General features: G+C 42.3%; 1 protein-coding gene across 8 annotated transcripts in view; it reads left to right on the top strand.

The window, feature by feature from the left end:
* Window positions 1–19,493, top strand: part of ldb2a (LIM domain binding 2a) — a 77,998-nt gene that overhangs the window by 11,894 nt on the left and 46,611 nt on the right. For all 8 annotated transcript variants that reach the window (XM_069531034.1, XM_069531030.1, XM_069531037.1 and 5 more), the window contains exon 2: window positions 6,363–6,465. In XM_069531034.1, coding sequence (XP_069387135.1) covers window positions 6,363–6,465 — 103 coding nt within the window. The remainder of the gene's footprint in view (window positions 1–6,362; window positions 6,466–19,493) is intronic.

The raw sequence follows: 19,493 nt of genomic DNA, 5'->3' as shown, positions 1-19,493 counted from the left end.
CAATAACCTGAAGCTGTTTGAGTCTTTGACAACAGCAGAACTTCCTTGGCCCACAAGTCAGCCGGGCTGCGTTCGATGCTGAATGGGGTTTCAGACGTTGGTAATTCTCCAAGGTCAGGCCCCCGACACGCCTACACTCTTGGAGGCTTTTCTGCCACAAGAGGCTGGAAGCAAAACAGACTAACAAAAAGCTCGCTGGGAAAATAGTTCATGTTGCACATGGAGACATTAGTGGTTCATGGAGAAAGACGTCTTCTTTCATGTGGCTGTGTTGTGTGTGAACGCAAACAGTTTCTGAACAGCAATAAAAGCCGGATGCATTTGAGTATATGTGTGTGTACATGCAGTGTTGGCAGTGTTGTGCGGCTCTCGCTGTATCTTTGTGTGTCTGTGTCGTCTGCCTGCTCTTCCTGTATGGACATTTCTATATGTGAGGACTTAACCCTCAGCTCTGTTGCTATTTACTGAGGATCCTCCCCATGCTGTCCCTCCAATCCTCTGGATTTCCTGTAAATCCCAGAGGCCTGGCCGGTGCTGGTGATTTGTGGTTGGCTACTGAGCAATTGACACATTGATAAATCCCCCTCCGATGGGCCGTGATCCGTTTGAATCAATAGAGCCTTATCGGCTGACGGCCTTCACGGCTGCCACCGCGTCAGTTCACCTCGGGTCCCTCGGAGTTGGCCTGATTTGTTGCATTTGACAACAGACATCGTCACGGCACGTGGTTCGTCAGAGAATCCGCCGGCGTAATTGAAGGCAGGACGTTGTCTGTCAGTGAGCCGCGGCAGAGACAGAAGAAGAGACGGCCGGAGATAAAACACAGAAGGGCTGATAGCGTGTTTGAGGATGGAGCAGTAATAGTAAATATGTGTCATTTACAATTTTATAACCTGCTGCCAATGACAGAGTGAAAGTAAAGCTCCCAACATTTGCTGCCGCAGTCGAGGGATTGAAATTGAAGACAACATTGACGGCGCCATGAGCCTTCAGTGTGGTGGGTTCAGCTCCAGCCAGAGGATTCATCTGGCTTGTGTCCACTGGCCAGGCTTTAGCTGTTCTGCAGCCCGTCTGGCTCCGGTCCACTTTCTCCTCTGTCTTTAGATCCGGGCCAAACCCGGCCTGCCCGTGGCTCAGCCGGCCGCGCTTCACAACTTGGCGAGACGAAGCTCGAATGCTGCACGAGCTCCAGTTTGGAGGATTAATGGTCAGTTTCTAGAAACGAAACTTTCCCTTGAAGCGGTGGCAAAGTTTTGAACGACATTTCGCTTTATTGCTAAAAAAAATAATGCGTGTTTAATCCACAAAATAAGTGATTCGGAGAAGTGCAACGAAGCCGCCAAGAGTCTTTTGTCTTATTGTCATGGATGCCGAAACTAAATACCGTTCACGTCACACGAGATGTGCTTGTTATTTTCAGATTCCTCTGTTGTCTGGGTGGGAGGTTTTTCAACCGAGATACAGACTAAAGCATATAATCTATGGTTGAACCCTGCTGGGCTGAGCAGAGACAAGACAATAGACACTCTGCTGTCTGCTCTGCTCTTTGTGAAATACATGCTCTTTATTTTATTTGGGGGGGGGGTTCCAGGTTCAAGTGAAATATCAGTAAAACGCCAAAATCTACTAATTTGAGTTCAAGTAGAAATATTATTTAGGAAATGTATCACGTTTAAAGGTACAGTGTGTAGAATTTAGTGATATCTAGTGTTGAAGTGTCGTGTTGCAGCAGAGAGGGTCCCCGCCATGTAAATATAAAGTATTTAAATATAAAGGGACTTTTCTGGGGTGAAGAAAACTACAATTCATACAATTTAGATGAAACGAACTAGTGAAGACATCATGAGGATTATTCTACATTAAATTTCTGCCAATGGTTCCCTTTCACCTAAATCGTACACACGATTAAAGAAAATGCTTGAAAACAAGGAGGGACAGAGAGAAATAATTTGAAAATGATAGAGTGAGTCTAACAAAGACACCTCAACAGGAAGCAGGGGTGAAGTCACCGTCAGGAAAATGATGTGGAGGTTAACTAACCCTCTTCTGTGGCAGTGACTAACAGAGATTTTAAAGAAGAAGTGGGAGCTTAAGTAAAACACTTTTCATTAAAACAGAAAGAGGAAGCTTAATGAATACCAGAGTCTATAAAACACAGTGATGGGAGCCCTTAGGATGACAGCACTTGAAAAATTTATCTCCAGCACTAAATCCAGGCAGTTTACGTCAGAATGGAGATCGTTCTATTCATGAAATCCTTCAACCCTGTTCTAACAGCAGAGTTCAGCGCCGTCATTCGGGTGAAACACTTTTTTGTGGCTCCGCACAATGTGAAGAAGTTTTAATCGTGAGGCTGCTGATATTCTGGGTTTCGTCAATTCTATAGTCTTCGGTGCCATAGACAGTGGTGCAGGAAGTTCATAGTACTTGTACACACAATAACAAAGTTTTCATTAATCTGGCCATGTAAACAATTTTTATAAATGCACGCGCTTAAATAATCTTTTTCTCCGTCACTTTTAGATCAGTTGTTTTATGTATTGACTGTTTGTTGGGGCTTTTATTTTGAAGGTGTGCTGGTTTAGTTTTCTGTTGATCGCAGATATCAACACTCGTATAGTGGACGTATAAAGTACCATGGAAAAGTGAAGTATCTCAAAGTTGTACTTGAGTAATTGTATTTGACCACTTTCCATCGTCGCAGCCCTCAGTGTGTGGGAACTGTCAGTAGAATAGTTCTAGTATAGAAATTGACTGTGTAGAGCAGGTAACACGTTGACACTTAAGAGGTGTGTGTGTGTGTGTGTGTGTGTGTGTGTGTGTGTGTGTGTGTGTGTGTGTGTGTGTGTGTGTGTGAGTGTGTGAGTGAGAGAGAGAGAGCGAGCAGAGAGTCTCTTGTTCACCCTTCGCTTGACTGTCAATCCCCAGAGTCCCCGCCCCTGAACAGTACTGGATTATGTGTTGAACTCGTTTGAATGCTGAGCAGCACCAGAGTCCATCTCTCTCTCTCTCTCTCTCTCCCTCTCTCTCTCTCTCTCTCTCTCTCTCTCTCTCTCTCTCCCTCCCTCTCCCTCTCTCCCTCTGTCTGTTTAGTCCCGGGGTGTCACTCCTCTCCGTCTCTCTGAAATAGACGTACTCACATGAAACAGACACCACACACGTGCTGCCGGCTGTTCACACCTGCTGGCTCTCACTGTATCACACGGTTAGACAAACACACACACACACATATGCATGTACGCACGTACACACACAACACCAGCTGAGTTCCACAGTGCACAGCTGGTCAGTGGTGAGTGTGTTTGAAACGTCACATTCCTGTTTCAAATTTAAATTTTCAGGCAGAGATTGTTTTGTCTGGATGTTATTCTGCTGTTTATCATTCTCCTCACGACTGGCACCGAAACACACACACACACTCACACTCACACTCACACTCCGAAACATACAAACACACACACTGAGGTTTTATAATTACAGTAACAATCACAACTTTTAATGCAGAACGTTTTTGTAAACAGGGTTGGTTCAGATTTTGGTGAAACCGACCATATTAGCTGAAAACTTTCTTTAAGAATAATTAAAACTCAACTGTACCAACACCTTCAGCTCTTCAGTTTTATTTAATCAACCATTTTGAAAATCAATTATTTAATCCAACATTTGCTGCGTCCGGCTTCTAAAGGTGAGGATCTGCTGCACAGATGACATTTGGAATATTGTCTGGATCAAAACAAGACAGTTGAAGATGTCAACTTGGGTTCTGGGAAAAAAAAAAAAAAAGAATGATTAATTAATGAGATAATTGGGCTTGAGTTTGCAAGGAGCCAATTAGTTATATTAATTATCATTTGATCTGTAAAACGTGAAAAAACAAATCAACTTCTATAGAAATAAATCACATTTTGTGTTCGAGAGGCTGAATATATTTGTTTGATATTTTCCCTCGAGCAATGACATCAGAGTTATTGTTTAGCAACAAGCAGTTTTGATAATTGGATAATCAATTAATTGGCTAATCATTGCAGAGCTTCCTCTCAATGGTCTGGATGAAGGATTTCAATATTGCAGCTCTAATTGAAAGATTAATTGATGATAAAAAATATTCACGAGTTGCGAGTTGATGTTTATTTGAACAAAACAGATGAACAATGTTGTTTGAGATATTTTGTTCCATAAAATGTGATTTTATCATCACTTCGGTGTTGTCCACAGTTCAGCTGATTTGTGATCAGCCAAAAGAGCGCCGCACTAAATCATGATCACATATTGAGCAGCAGGAAGAAGGTCTGGGTTCAGATCCTCCTCGCCACATCTTTTCCTCCTTGCGTCAGTTGCGTTGGGGACACGTTGACCTGCAGGGCCTGCCCCCCCCCCCCCAGGTCGCTGCTTATTGGGCTTGACGCTGCTCGATGGTGACAACGCTAATTGTCAACATCTGGGGAGTGCTCGCCATCCCTCAGCGCAGCGAGAGGGAAACGTGGGGATCCGTCACAACGTGTCGGAGGAAATTAGCGTCAGATGAACTTCGTTTGGGGGGGGAGGGGGGGTTGTAGGGGGGGGGTGGGCACAGGGGGAGTGGGGTCATCCCCCCGACATTATCAGGGGCATTAGTGAGGTGGGGGGGGGGGGGTGTTCAGAGGAATCATCTTAGGGCAAAGACATTTACATGAATCAGTTTCCTCACTGAGTTGTTACTGTTACTATTATAACTAATACTACTGCTGCTTCTACTACTATCATCACTACTACTACTACTACTACTGCTACTACTACTACTACTACTACCACTACTGCTACTACCACAACAACTTTCACAATAATAATAATATTATTGACTTCTGCAACGAATACCACTACTATTACTATTAGCTTTTATACGATTACTAGCCTACTGTTGCAACCAAAATTTATAATACTGTAAATACTATTGATATTACTACTACTACAGCTGGTGTAACTACTATTAGTACTGTTAAACTATTAATTCTACTGCTGCCACTACTACTACTACTACTACTACCACTATCATTAGCATCGGCAGTGCCACCACTACTCTTAGGATTACTACTACAAAAATAATAATATACAATATTGATAATACTAATTATACATTGACTTTACTTGTTAATACTATTACTCTCAGCACTTTAACTATGATTACAGCCTACTGTAAAAACTACTGTTTATACTATTACAAATAGTATTATTACTCATAACTAACCTACAGCATACAACCAAATCCACAAGTACTAATGATGCTTACTGCTGCTAATACAAGTATAGTAGTACAACAGGTACAAGTGAATATTTGTGACTGATGCTACAAATATTGGTTTTATATCCATTTATATTGCAACGGTTACTATTAAGCCACAACTACTTCTCTCTGTCTACTGTTTAAGTATATTACTTACATTTGTTAATTGAAAAATTACATATAAGAATCTACTAATATATCTAATAAACCGATAGTAAAACTACGATGGTAACAGTACTGTAACATGTAGGTGTCCTCACCTGCAGGTAGAAATGCAAGCAGCAGTCAGTGATGAAGCTGCAGGACCTCAGCCTGTATTTCAGACTTGCAGGAGCCTCGGGCACGACTCCCCCCAAAGTCTGAGCTTAAGAAATGCACCGGGTGTTACCGGGCTCCGGCTTAACATCGACCTGTAGCTGAGGCTCTTAGGCCGGCGGCCAACGCTTCACGTTCTTCGTCCTGATTTATAGACTTGTTTTCATGTGTGTTATTTATTTCTGTAGCTGTGAGACCTTTGTTCTTATCTTTCCACCGTGAGATGTCGTTTTATGGCCCCGTCATAATTAGTTTTAAACGTCTCGTACCTCTGACTCTTCTACAGTTGACCGTTGAAGCTCTTAACTCAAATGTAAACCCCATGATTCATTTCAATAAAAAGAAAAACAAACAAAACAATCTGCAATAAAGGGAATACTTGCCCCCGTGCTGCTGACTTCATATATATAAAATGAACAATGTTGGGTTTTTTTTTTTTATCTTGTCTCAGACAAAAGCCGGCACGGCCACAATATCTGCGTCTTATCACAGTTGATCAATATTGAATTTATGTAAAAAATGAAATGGCACAAGAGCAACACCCTGGATAAAGGAAATTCACTGGGTTATTAAATAACAGAAGAAACTCAAGAGTTTTATATCCAACCTGTGGTTCTGACAGAGGCCTGGGGGGGAGGGGGGATAGAGCGACGTGATTTCACACACCGCATATTTTAGAGATGCTGAGGAACTGAAGCCAGTTATTCTTTGTCAAAAACTATAAACGTTCTTGTTTCTGTGTTTCTGTCCTTGACCCTGACCTCCGACTCTGTTTGTCCTCTGACAGGAAAGTGACAGTTTGTGGTGGGACGCTTTCGCCACAGAGTTTTTTGAGGAGGACGCGACTCTCACGCTCTCCTTCTGCCTCGAAGATGGACCAAAGAGATACAGTAAGACTCCTCAGTGTTTGAGCAAATCACAGACCTCGTAATCATCTTATCCGTTGACGTCAAAGAGTCTCCAAAGCAATTCACTCATCTATTTGGAACCAATTAGACGGATATGGACTTTTGGCATCTGATGTTATGGATTTAAAAAATTTGGACGCTGATACATCGACAGATTTATACATACAAGTTGTTTAAATCAAACCCCAATGACTCGATATTTTACTTTTAACCATAAACTTTATTATAAATAACTAGAAATAGAAAAAAAAAGATTGTATGGAATTAGAAGAAAACTCTTTTCTGCATTATTTATTCTGTAAAATAAATTTTATATCGACACATCTGTGTCTCTGAAAAGGCTCAGATGGACTTTTTTTTTTTTTATCGGCCAACCAATACGTCGGTCCGGCTCTAATTTAAAACAATTATTCTCAATGTGTCAGGTCAGCGGAATATTTCAATTCTTTCTTATACTGCATAATTATTTACAACAGATAACAGTACACAGTACATTTGATTTTTTCCTGATATGAAGTTGTGCATCTGTCCTACATTCAGGCGAGCAGAGACATCTCACTGCTCCTCCTATGAAATACTCTTATTGTGTCGTCCGTGTTTCTCTTCAATTAAAACCTCAAAATACTGTAAAAGAATTAGCAGCAGTGTTCGGTTTTCTGAGAAATAAGGTCCATGAAGGTATTCAGGTTAAATATCCAGGTTGAGTTCTGATGTTCTCATAATCTTCAGTCTTTTTAACGAGGGCCCGAGTTTCAGGAAACATCCTCGACACCTGATTGTGTCCACTTTGAACTCGACGCACAAACTGCAGCTGCAGTGAATGTGGTGCTCAGCAACAAATGACAGATCACTGGCTGTTATTGAGTTTGTGATGTCGTCCCTTTAATCTCATCTGCATAGGTTCATGGTTTGATATCTGAAGCATATTGAACATCACACGGACAAAGATAAAGATGTGCTGCTGAGAAATGAGCAGATGTGTGTGTGTGTGTGTGTGTAGATGTTTTTGTGCGTTTGTGTTTGTGATTCAGCTCAATCATGGAAGAGAGGGAAGAGGGAGGGAAGAGAAAGAAGAGAGAGGGAGTGGAGGATTGTTGTGAGCCGGGCCTCGGTTTGCTTTTCAAATGTAAAAATAAAAATCCCCAGTGGTGTAGAGACGGTAACCCTGTTCCCCCGGGAACAGGAGGCTTAACACCATGGCGATGATGACTCACCGTCAGTCGCAAGCCTTCCTCCATTCTCATTCAGGTGCTCAAAGTTACACACACACACACACACACATCATCCAGGAAAAATCCACCTACCCAGCAACAGATTTGACTCAAAAGAAAAACTAAGAAGAGAGAGACACACACATCCTCGAAGCCATGTTGGTGTTTGTTCAGATTTCGCGTCTGCTGCGTTCTCTATAGGAGACAACAGTAGAATGTTTATATAGAAACACTGATGGAGAGATTTCCTCGGTCCTCTGTTGTTAATTTTAGCCGCAGCTACTGAAGAACAAGTTGCAGGGATTCGGCCGGTCTCAACGACTTCGCTGCTCAAGACTGAAACTTTTTTAGGGAGAACTTCCTGTTGGTGAACAAGCGAACACCAAACACTCCGGGGGGGGGGGGGGGGGCACAGCCTGGCTGAGAAGGTGGCACTAACTAGAAGGGTTGTTGCATTCTGAGGTGTCCTTGGGCAAAACATCCAAGACACCTAAACCCCAAATCACCGCTGACAATTGTGCTGACAGTGGAGAGAGGATGCTGCACGTAGAAGCTGGACGAATGAGTGGACGAATGGGTGAATGCACATTTAAAACAAAAGATATCTTGATTTGATGATATACATATCGAAGTCTGTGTCTGTTCGGGAGACTATATACGCTTTAAATTTACATTTAGGGCATTTTTGAGAGAGAAGCCACAACATATCACCGTCGATGGGGTAAAACGAAATATATAGAAACAATTGTCAAGCCCTCATCTGAGGATGGGAGCTGCTATTTGTGAAGGATTCTTTAAGTGCATAAGTGCTGTGATTGAAGTGCTAAATGAAGTTTGATATTTCTAGAACGAACATATAAGCTCCCACAGACATTTTCCCCTGTTTCACTAGAGAATGTGAATGTATAAAGAATATTATATGTCACGTAAATATACTGATGCGTGGCTCGGTATCTTCAGAGTGTCGGACGGAGTTTGAATATGTGAGAACAACAGAAACCTCTCTACCTTTTCTCCCAGGAGCTTATTTCTTCACCTTTTCTATTATACAGAATCATTCTTGTGGCACACAAATTCTGTCCCACCTCTTATCAGGGGGCCTTGGACTCCGGAATCCTTTTACTTTATTTTATTTTATTATTTTATTGTAGGGAGAAACGTAAGCTTACTGTGCTGCTGCTGCTGCTGCTGCTGCTGCTGCTGCATCCATTGTTAGTCACTGTTCGAGAGCGTCGGCTAACTGCCTAGCATATAAAATGTAAATGTGACCCGCAGTGGCCCTCGCTGTGAAATAATCCTCGCTCGCAGCTCCTGTGAAAAAGCGCAGATATATGTAGTTATGGTTTGCGTAGGTCAGAACAGTGCTGACCACTGGAGGTGTGAGGGTGGAGGGGGTGGAGTGGGGGTGGAGGGGGGTGGAGGGTTGTTACCACTGGTTAAGAGGACTGTGCATGTGTGTCAGAAGAGTTACAGCTAAACAGAAGGTCGCAGCCGTTTACAGGGAAACGGTCTCTTCACACGCTCGTGCTGCTCAGGACAAGTTCTCAGCTGCATAGATTTCACATGTGAATCCTGAGGCTGAAGGGCAGAATTCTAATGGTGCATATAACTCTGAAGTATCACTTGTCATTGGCATTTTCTATTCCTATTTATTTCTGCTTTCAAAAGATCAAAACATACATTTATAAGTCTTGTATGTGAATCCTCAAATTTGAGGTTAGGGTTAGGGTTCTGCCTAAATGCTGTTTAAAATAATTATATAGTATATGCGATACAGGTATTGCACGGTAATACACGATTATTTCTAATTTAATATCGAGTAAAAACAGTCAAAATGTATGTTTTATTCATTTTAGACGCTCTCTGTGAAATGCAATGGGCTGTAAGTGTATGAACTCAAATCCTCATTGAAAGTGAATTATATATTTTTTTGCCATTCGGTAGCTTATAGGATAATTACAGAGGAAACAATCATTTCACTTCAGTCTGAGGTGCTTTAATTTCATAACGTTCAGCGGAAGAAAAATTAGAAAAGCCAATTTACTTAATCTGTTTTTTTTTTTTCAGGGACCTGTGTGTAGGTATCTCCTGCTGGTGTTCACTGAGGCTGCTTAAAGGAAATATATTAGAAATGTCTGTGTGTTCATTTATCGAAGGCTTCAACATGCAAATCCACGTCTGTCTTTATTCTAGAATCAGTTCTGATCGTTACCATTATTGTTCCTTGACACTATCGATCAATTCGACAAACTTAATCGTGAAATCTAGTTTTAAAAAAGTGTTTTTATTAAGTTTTTCAATTCTTTCTATTCTATATCTGCTACTTTTTTGTCTTTATGAATTGAAGGAAGTTATCTAAAACTTTTTTTTCACAGAAAAAACTGATTAATGCTTAAAACAATCAACAGATTCATACATTTTTCAGTTTAATATGATTTTAAGTGAGTCACCGTCTCTGGAAACGTCTGATGGACATTTTCACTATTTTCCCACCATAAATAAATATCAACAACTTAATCGCCGATGAAAGAGAAATCTTCAGTTTCAGCTGCGATGTTTATTTTGTTCTCCGGCTGCTGTGACTCGTAAAAAAAAATCTCCGAAGAGACAAAGTGATCTCACGGTTCTGCCAAACCTCCCCAGAGCGAGATGGAAAACCTTCCCCCTGTTTCCTGGTGTCAGAGACAGTGCGGCTGAATCATTTCCCCCCCGCCCTGTGCCAACTGATGAAAAGCAAACTTCAGCAGATCATGTGTTGTGTGTAATTGTCATCTACATGTATCAGTGACAATAACCGTGTCAGAAGATGACATAAGCAGCTTATCCAGACAGATTGCATTATTGCTCGCCTCGCCGTGTTCTCGCACGGACTCTGAAGAGCCACTAAATGTGCGGTCTCAAACATGTCGTAATATTTTACAGCGTCATTGGAAATAGAACTTATTAAATTTGTGTACTGCAATGACAGTATATTGCTTTGATAAAAGTTAAAAAAAAAAAAAGAAAAAGACTTACTTGTTGCTTTTATGTTTCATCTTCGGAGCAGGGGCGTTTTGGTGCACGTTCGTGAAACCTAAAATATGTGGAAAACAATTCTCCATCGACGCAGGCCAATTATTGTTTCCTACCCTGAATATTCAGAAACTCTGTCTAATTATACACCCAATTGCCGTGGCCTTAACGTTCGCCCCAGTACCTTGTCTGGCTCCGCAATCTATGAGGCATCTGATGAAAGCAGCGCTCCGTGATGCAATCAAAGAGCAAGGCTCATTTCAGAAGTAGTTCAAACAAGAGAGGGAAAACTCTGCATGTTTAGTGGGCTGGTTCAGGGCAAAATGCGAAAGTGATTCACAACACATTTACAATTCATCTAGTTATTCTTGCATTGCGGCGCGCAATAATTGCAGCGATAAAATGACCACAGCTAATAATCTTTAAGCAAGCATGAGGACATAATGAGGAGGAAGAAAACAGGGGGAACAGCTTTAATACGTGCGGAGGGACGAACCCGATGCCTCCGCCGTGAAGTAGAAGCTTAACAAGGAGTCCGCTCGGTGCTGTGAATTAAAACTGGGACACTTTTAATCAATAAACACATTATGTGCAGTTTGGAAGCGTGATGATGTTTCCATCTGTTCTCCGGCCACATATCAACAACATCATAATGAGCAATTTCAGCAAGTTCATAGATTGGTCTTATTGTATTTGCTGACTTTATCTTTGTTAAGCACACAGAACAGTAAAACGTTATTTCTCTTAGGTTTTAGTTTCGTGATACACTTTGCCATCTTAATTTATTCTTCCGTCTTTAATTTAGTAAAAAAAGAGGTTTTATGCTGCTTCGCGGTTTGTTCTGCAGTAATGACGAGCTCTTTGTAATAGTCGTAGTTTATATTCCCATTTATGAAGCTCATCACTTTACTCAACACACTGTTTCAAATGGTTCCATCACAAACCAGAAGGACACACGGAGAGGATTAACCTGCACCAAGGCCGATTGGCCTTTTTATCACCATAATGCACATTGAGATCAGAATCATTTACCATGTTCACGTGAAACAGGCAAAATATCTACTCGCCGATACAGTCGAGAGGATTATTTGGCACCGTACAGTAACTAAATAAAGATCAGTCCCCACTGTTCATAACGATCTCCAAGTTACGTCCTGAACAATTCACAGAAACGCCCAAAATGATCCTGATCTGGATCCACACCCACATTTAAAAGGTCCTTACCCGGAATCTGTGCTTACAAACAATATATATATACTATTCATTATTTAGCAGAAATGCAGATAAGCTAACCCACAAAAAGTTGCTCTATTCCTTCGTAAGACTTTGTCCACTTATACATTCAGCAGACTCAGAACACGATCGTCTCTCTGCAGCCGTTTTTCTTCCACCAGAGTAAAACGAAGTTGTTCAATCTCCTTTTAGTTATTTTTTGGTCTCCACCAACGATCTGTGAGGATGGAGATTTAACTGAAAACTAACTAATATGTGTGATTAAAAAAAAGAGGCTAGAACACCCTGGTTATTGGCTCATGAGCACAAAGAACCCTTTTTTTTTTATCACTTATATTACATTTAATTTACTTTAATTAATTTGATTACAAGCCTCTATGACGCCCTCACTGTCCATTCACAAACACACATTCAACCCAGCCGCGTAATAAAGTTCATTTCCAGCTTCAGCCCATTCAGTCGTCATCACGTTATTGATATCCATTGTGTCCTTTGTATCTTATTTTATAATGATGTTAACAATGATGAGTCGTGACCTTCACATATCTTCGGTGTTTACAGGCGGCGGCGTCTCACCCCGGAGTTAAACGCATTATTCCTTGGTCGCGTTCGTAATCAGAGGCGTGTTTATACAGACAGAGTTCATACAGTATCTGTGTGAAAGAGCCTGAATGGAGGTCTGCGATGGAGGGATAAGTCTACTGCTGTGATCTGACTCCCTCTCTGTTGAATAAAAGATTGACAAAGGGGGGGGGGGTGTATTATTGAATTGGGTGGTGGGATGTAGAGATGGAGAGGCGGAGTCCCAAAAGAAGGTAAAGGGAGTGGTGCAGTGTTGGTCTGCCTTTTCTGTGTGTGTGTGTGTGTGTGTGTGCGTGTGTGTGTGTGTGTGTGTTTTCGGTTTGAGTGACGTGCAGTGTTTCTACGTGGACGTGCATGTCTGAGCGAATGTGTGCGTCCACGTTATAGGCTCGGAGTTGCAGAGGTATCTCGGCGCTTCTTGTGGAGAGGGGTTGTTTTGAAAAGGAGGAGCGTGGGAGGAGGAGGAGGAGGAGGGGAGGAGGGGAGGGGGGGGGTAGAGGGGGGGGGGTACGCGAAGCTGCTTTACAGAGAGATGGATAGGATGGTTTGAAGGTGTAGAGCGGTGATTGGCAGGCGGGATGATGCGGCCCTGGCTCAGCTGCAGCGCCGAGATGTAGGCTGCCGCTGATTGACAGTCGAGCCGAGCCTGGGAACCGCGGCGCTGGATCGGCCACAAAGAGAGAGAGAGAGAGAGAGAGAGAGAGGCAGAAAAGAGGACGAGGGGGAGAGAGAGGAGAGAAATTATTATAGATTTAAACCCCTAAAAAAAATATATGTAGCCTTATAACTATTCTGCTGCTGGTGGATAGTTCGACACTGCCATCTATTGTGAACTGTGCTGGTGGCATTCTTCTCTCTTTCTATTTCTCTGGGTTGACTCTGTGCTAATCAAGTTTCTACCTGTTTCATTTGATTGAGGAAAGAGAGAAGTGGTGAAAGGAGGAATGTAGAGAGTTGGAAAGACGACAGACAAACACTGAGTCCACAGGAAGTGACTGGGAGGATGTTTGAGTCTATATATGAGCAGGTAGAATAATTCAAACACTTCAGTTGTGGTTATTCTTTAAAGCTTGTAAAACTCAAGGTGGCAATTAATGTTGATTATTTTTATTCCATGAATTGATTTTGTAAATGACAAAAATAGTTTTATATATATTTTTATATTTTCCTTGAACCAAACGTGACAACAAACCAAATATTCAGAGTTGTGCTCATTAAACAAATGAGCTAATCATCCAAACTGTTCTTTATTATTTTCTATCAATAACTAACTGAGTGATCGTTACCGGACTCTTGTTTAAACAGATGATTTACTTTCTCTCCGCACTCGATGGATGTTGTTGGACGAAGTGAAACATGAGGCCACGTAAGGTGTTGACTTCAAGAATCTGCTTTTTCGCTCGATGATCTGAGTATTTTCTTGCGTCTCCGTCCCCGTGTTGTGAGACTTTGCTCTCTGGCCCCGGACACGTCTGAACGGCCCCGTGGTGAAAACCAGCTTTGTGAAACCGGCGGCACACAGGACGTGATGAGGCTGTTTGACAGGCTGAGCAGCTCGTTTTTGATTCTGTGCTAACACAAAAAAAAAAGTCTTTGTCTGTCTGTCAGTAAGTTTTGACCTAGAGGTCCACACAGGACTTTTTTTTTTTTTATTCCTCAAACCACCGCCTGCCCGCTTGGTAGGCTGTCTGACCATTACTGCCCGCTCCCGCGGCTCCACGCTCCCGCTCCTGTCTGCTCCTGCGGATATTCTGAACACGCCCACTCGCAGCAGTACTTTCCTCTGAAATCCTGTCTGCTCCATTTTGCAGGAAAAAAAACAAAAAAACCCAAACATGTGTAGCTGTTGTATGTTCCTTCTTCAATCTGAAGAAATAATAAAACAATTCATCAAGTTTGTTGTTTCCAATAGCAACAGATTCAAACAAGATGCCGGACTGTTCTCGATGTCAGAGAACTGAGCTCTCAGGAAATGTACAATTGTGACCAACTGCTCAGTAAATCAGAGCTGAGGGGTCGAATCACCGAGCTGAAGTGAAGAACCAAACTTTGTCTGGTCTTTCATTCTGTGGCTCAGGTGTTAAAGCAAGACGGGCACTGTTTCCTGTGGTTGGCGGTTCGATACCTGCCAATCAGATGGGAGGTCTTATAAAGTTGTGCAAAAAGTAAAGTCCTTGTGCTGAAAACGATGAATCCATCTTGTCGTGGTGATTTTTGAGTGAGGCAGGATGAGGTGGGATCAACAACCATCAGGAAAAAGTCTCTGAAAACCTCCCATCACGTCCCATTAACGTGATGGGAGGACAAAAGGAAAAAGACGTGTCCCTGTCCACAAGTATTTTTTCTCATTTTAGTAAAGTACAGTTACTGTACTTTATAATAATGGCTGCACCTTGACTTCTATAGCAACGTCCCAATCATATATCATAAGTGCATCCATCATCAATAATTTATTTATTTTATTGTTTAATTCCTTGTACAGTACATTAAACATTTTACGATGATGAATATTTTAAAACATCGATGCGTTTAGAAAAACATCCCGGCTGCAAGTTCAGCGCTGACTCTCTCTCTGCGCTAAAGTGGAAAACAACTTCTCGCCCCTCGAATTAACCGAGTCACCGAAACACTGATGCAGTTAAAATGAAGTTTCACCCTGAAACGATGTTTCTCCGGATCACCCCTCTGTCATCGTGCCGATCGATAACACACCAGTTTGATTTCTCTTATTCCCCCGATTAATATTTGTTCATGCCACATGTGTGACTCCACGTGTGTTTGCACCGTGCACACTCTATCTGAGGCAGCAGCAGCAGCAGCAGGCGTGAGCGGAGGTGTGGATGCACTGTTTGACCAACGTGTTTCTACTGACGCCCTTTCCTTTTAATATATATATATATAAAAAGTGTCGCTCGTAAAAAGCGTGAAGGTGAAGCACGTTTGGAGGAAGATGTTTAACAAAACGACACAGACGACTCCGTGCCATTACAGGAGTGAGTCAACTCTTTGTACTGAGTGCTTTCAAACACAGCACAGACAACGAAGAACGTGAAGGACAAATAATAATAAAGGGAAAAAACATCAAATGAAAGAACCGACGTCTTTGTTTTTAGAAGATAGAATCAGTTTGTTTACATGTTAAATAAGAATAATGTTGGAAATCAGCACATTAAGCTTCCTCGCCTCTACATTTATCTGGAAGGGACGTGAACCCGACCTAGTTTCTATAGCAATAATATCCAGGAGGACCTTTCCTTATTGGGATTATGGGCATGACAGTGAAGCAGTGAGCTATGATGTTTAGCCGCTGGCAGGAAGTTCCATAATTTACCATGAAAAATGTCCTATTAAGGGTTCAGGACTTTTTTCTGTTCTTTTTTTTTTTTTTTTTTAATACAAGACGGCTGAAACTTTTCTTCATTGTCGGTGCATAATTTCAAAAGTACGAAGAAATCCGCAAGCAAAGAACTAAATATAACAATTAGACTACTTTTTCCACGGGGTTGTTTAAAAGCCGGTCCTCGTGTGTCAGACTCCAAACTGACTTCATGTAGCTCATCGTCTGTGTGGAGGGACGGAGCGGGAAACCTGTTATGAGCATTCTTGTTTACATTTGACATCACGTGCTCTTCATTCACGTTCTATATCTTTAGTTCTGATAATGTCAATAATGATTTCTTTTTATTCAAAGTAATTTGACCTCAAACTGTAGAATATTTTAAATATTAGTGGATATATCAGTATCCCCCCCCCCCTATGTTGGTATCAAAGAGGAGTGATGAGTTGATTTTGTTGCAGTAAAATATGAACTTTATATTCACACAGTTTTATTCGACAATCCACGTGTGTTGCAGCTCCTCCAGTGTTACTGGATCTTTTGTTTCGGATTTCATACGTTCACATTTCTCAGCAGTTTTTTTTTTGATGCATCTTCAACATAAATATGCAAATTAGAGGAGATGTGTGTGGAGGCAGGTGTGCAGCAGGGCTGCTGGGTAGTTTTTGCGATGCTATATAGTGTTCAGTGTGTTGTTGAGACCGCACGCTGGCTAGTGTGGGTCATTCTGTGTCTCTGTTCATGGTATTAAACAACCACGGAGAGCAATTATGCAGCAGGAACCCTGTGATTTCTTCCTTTCTCTACAGTTGCAGGGATGTTATGCTGCTGACTCGCAATAAAGGGCTGAAAGATAGTCTCGGGAAGTGTGGCCCGTATATAGCACCGAGCAGAGAGGAGGAAAACAGCAGCCGTTTTTTATTGGAACGGTTTTAATCACCGCTAAATAACTGGTTTTGGAAGCGGGACCTATAGGCAGGCTGGGAAAACCCCAGCGACCCCAGCCCAGTCCACACGGCTCCTACACATTCTGCATTATTAGCAGGATTAAGACGCTGTGGAGAGCCGGGTTGGTTTCCAGGTGGCCTTGCATCAGGGTGGGAACCACTTTCTAGCAGCTAACAGGAAGGGGGAACAGCTATCGCAGGGCACCAGCTGTCAGTGAGGATGGGCAGGTCCGCTGACTTCCTGTTTCTCAACACTCCGGTCGCCCCGGAGCAAAACAAAACCAGCTTCCCATTCCAGTCCGAGAAACAATAGATGCAGCAAACATCCCTCCTCTGCTCATATCGTCTGCTCTCCCTCCATTCTTTCCTTCTCTCTCCATCTCTTCCTCTCCCGGCTTCTCCACTGCATCCTTCCCTCTTATCACCCCCCCCCTCCTCTGTCCCCTTCTTCTTCAACCACTTGACATCTTCATATTTTCCATCTGCTTCTTCCCCTCTCCTTCCTCCTTCATCCTCTCTTTACCATCCTCTTCTATTTCCTATCCTCCATCATCACTCTGTACCTACACCTCTTTCTGCTGGTACCCTCCTCCTCTTTTTCTTTTACTGCAGGTTTAGTAGGAAGCCTCGCACGACAGAATGCACTGGATTTCGTGTGTTACACGCCGGTTAAGCTTCTGTCAGACATGAAGTGAACTCTGGAGAACCTCCAGACAATCTTTGGGGGGGGGTCGGTATCTGGGAACGCAAATGTCCAAGTGAGATTCTCAGGACTTTGTTGCAGATTGTCTCCGGGCCAGCCCCCTAGAAAGAACTCAGATGTGTGAACACAGCAGGAGATCCTCCGCAGGATTCACCACGAGCGAGTGGGCGTGTTCATGGCGTTTTTTAAACACCAGACAAGTTCAGGTAGGAAAACGGCCATAGATTGTGAATGCAGTCAGGATTTCACAGACCAAAGGTTGAACATGATCATATATTTTGTGCGAATGTCACAATTTGAGATTTGAGTATTTGAAATTCTGTGTAGCACTTTTTCAGGGCGTAAAATAAAAGTCCTGTTCCAGATATTTGAGGAACAAATATTGTATAATCTTCTGACTTTGGAAATTGGTTCACCTGGATTCAGTTTTCTAAATCACTGTGCACAAACATTTTGTAATATATGAATTAAACATGGAATAACATCTGAAGTGTCCGGGGACAGTCTCCCCCCCCTCCCCCCATGAGCTCTCTTACCCTACACATCTACGATTTGTTTTGCCGAGAGGGAATTTGTGAATGTTTGAGTCTCGATGATGAACATGCAGTTCATGAAAAAATGAAGAGTGAAGCGCAACATGAGCTTTTAACAGTGGAACATCCCAGAAAGGTCAACAAAATGGGTCTGAGAGCGAGAGAGAGCGAGAGAGAGAGTTTTATTAATAATGAATAGAGTTTTCATCCACACGCTGGAGAGTAGAAGAAGAAGTCCACCTGGGAGAGAACACACACACACACACACACACACACACACAAATATACATACACACTGTGGAAGTGAGAGCAAACTCAAGCAGATACACAACATGCAAACACAGCACGCCAGCGAAAGAAGCACACACACACACAGAGGGCACAAGTGGACTCCAAAACAAAGAAGACGTAGCAGAAAAGTCGGCGTGTGTACAAAACACACACACACACACACACACACACAGTTACGCACGTTCATAATGCAGAGTTATTGACACATGGAAAAATCCATATTTATATATAATACAGTGTGGTGGAGGCCCATCAGTCTCCATAGTCTGTGAGAGGGTCTGCACCGCTTTACTTAAGGTATTAAATGTTTATGTGGCACTTTTTCATCCCTCAGTAACCTTTCTTTCTGCACACACACACACACACACACAATGGCAGTAACAGCGTCCCGAATCAGATGGGAAGTTCAGAAAGTCAAAATGAAAAATGCCTTTCTTCATCATGTTTCCTCCTTTTGTATCTGCAGCATCTTGTTTGATAAGATACGGCACAAGAATTACAAGCTTTTCACTCATATTCCCGATTTTTGCGATACAAGTGTATTTGTGCGTCTCCTCCTTTATTCAAACTAATAACAGTGAATTCTGCTGCTCAGCCGTCGACTGTTTATACAAATGGACGCAGACTCAACGTCCCGAAAAGTGAAGCCAATGTAGAAAAGCCTGAAAGGTGTATTCTCTCAAACGACCACCAGTTTCTATAAGAGGATTTATATTGTTTATACCATGTCACAGCTACAAACGTGTACAAGACACAGGAAGTAGAATGTTCTTCCAGTTGAAACCGGTCCTGTCCAACCTTTTTGGCTTGAAACCTCTTAAAATACTTCTCATAACAGGTATTAGACAAAGTGATTTTTTCGCTTCTCGCATTGTTTCATTCGAAACATTTGTAAAAAGGCTCTGAAGGTTTTTTCGAAACCTGCTTGTGAAAGTGTCCTTGAGCGAAAACGCGGAGCCCCTCGGCCGTTGTGTAAATGCACGTGCGAACGGTTGAATGGGACGTAAAACGCTTTCATCCGAACGACGGACTGAAGAAAAGCTCTGCATGAATGCAGTCCATTTACAATTTAGTTTGTTGAGCCAAGGTGACGGATTCATACTTTTACTGCGGTTCATTTATAAATCAGCACAGAATCAAAACAGCCGGTATATTTTTATA

Source organism: Paralichthys olivaceus, chromosome 9, assembly GCF_024713975.1.
Source record: "Paralichthys olivaceus isolate ysfri-2021 chromosome 9, ASM2471397v2, whole genome shotgun sequence".
Classification (NCBI taxonomy): Eukaryota; Metazoa; Chordata; class Actinopteri; order Pleuronectiformes; family Paralichthyidae; genus Paralichthys; species Paralichthys olivaceus.
This window is presented reverse-complemented; position numbering and strand designations above follow the sequence as displayed.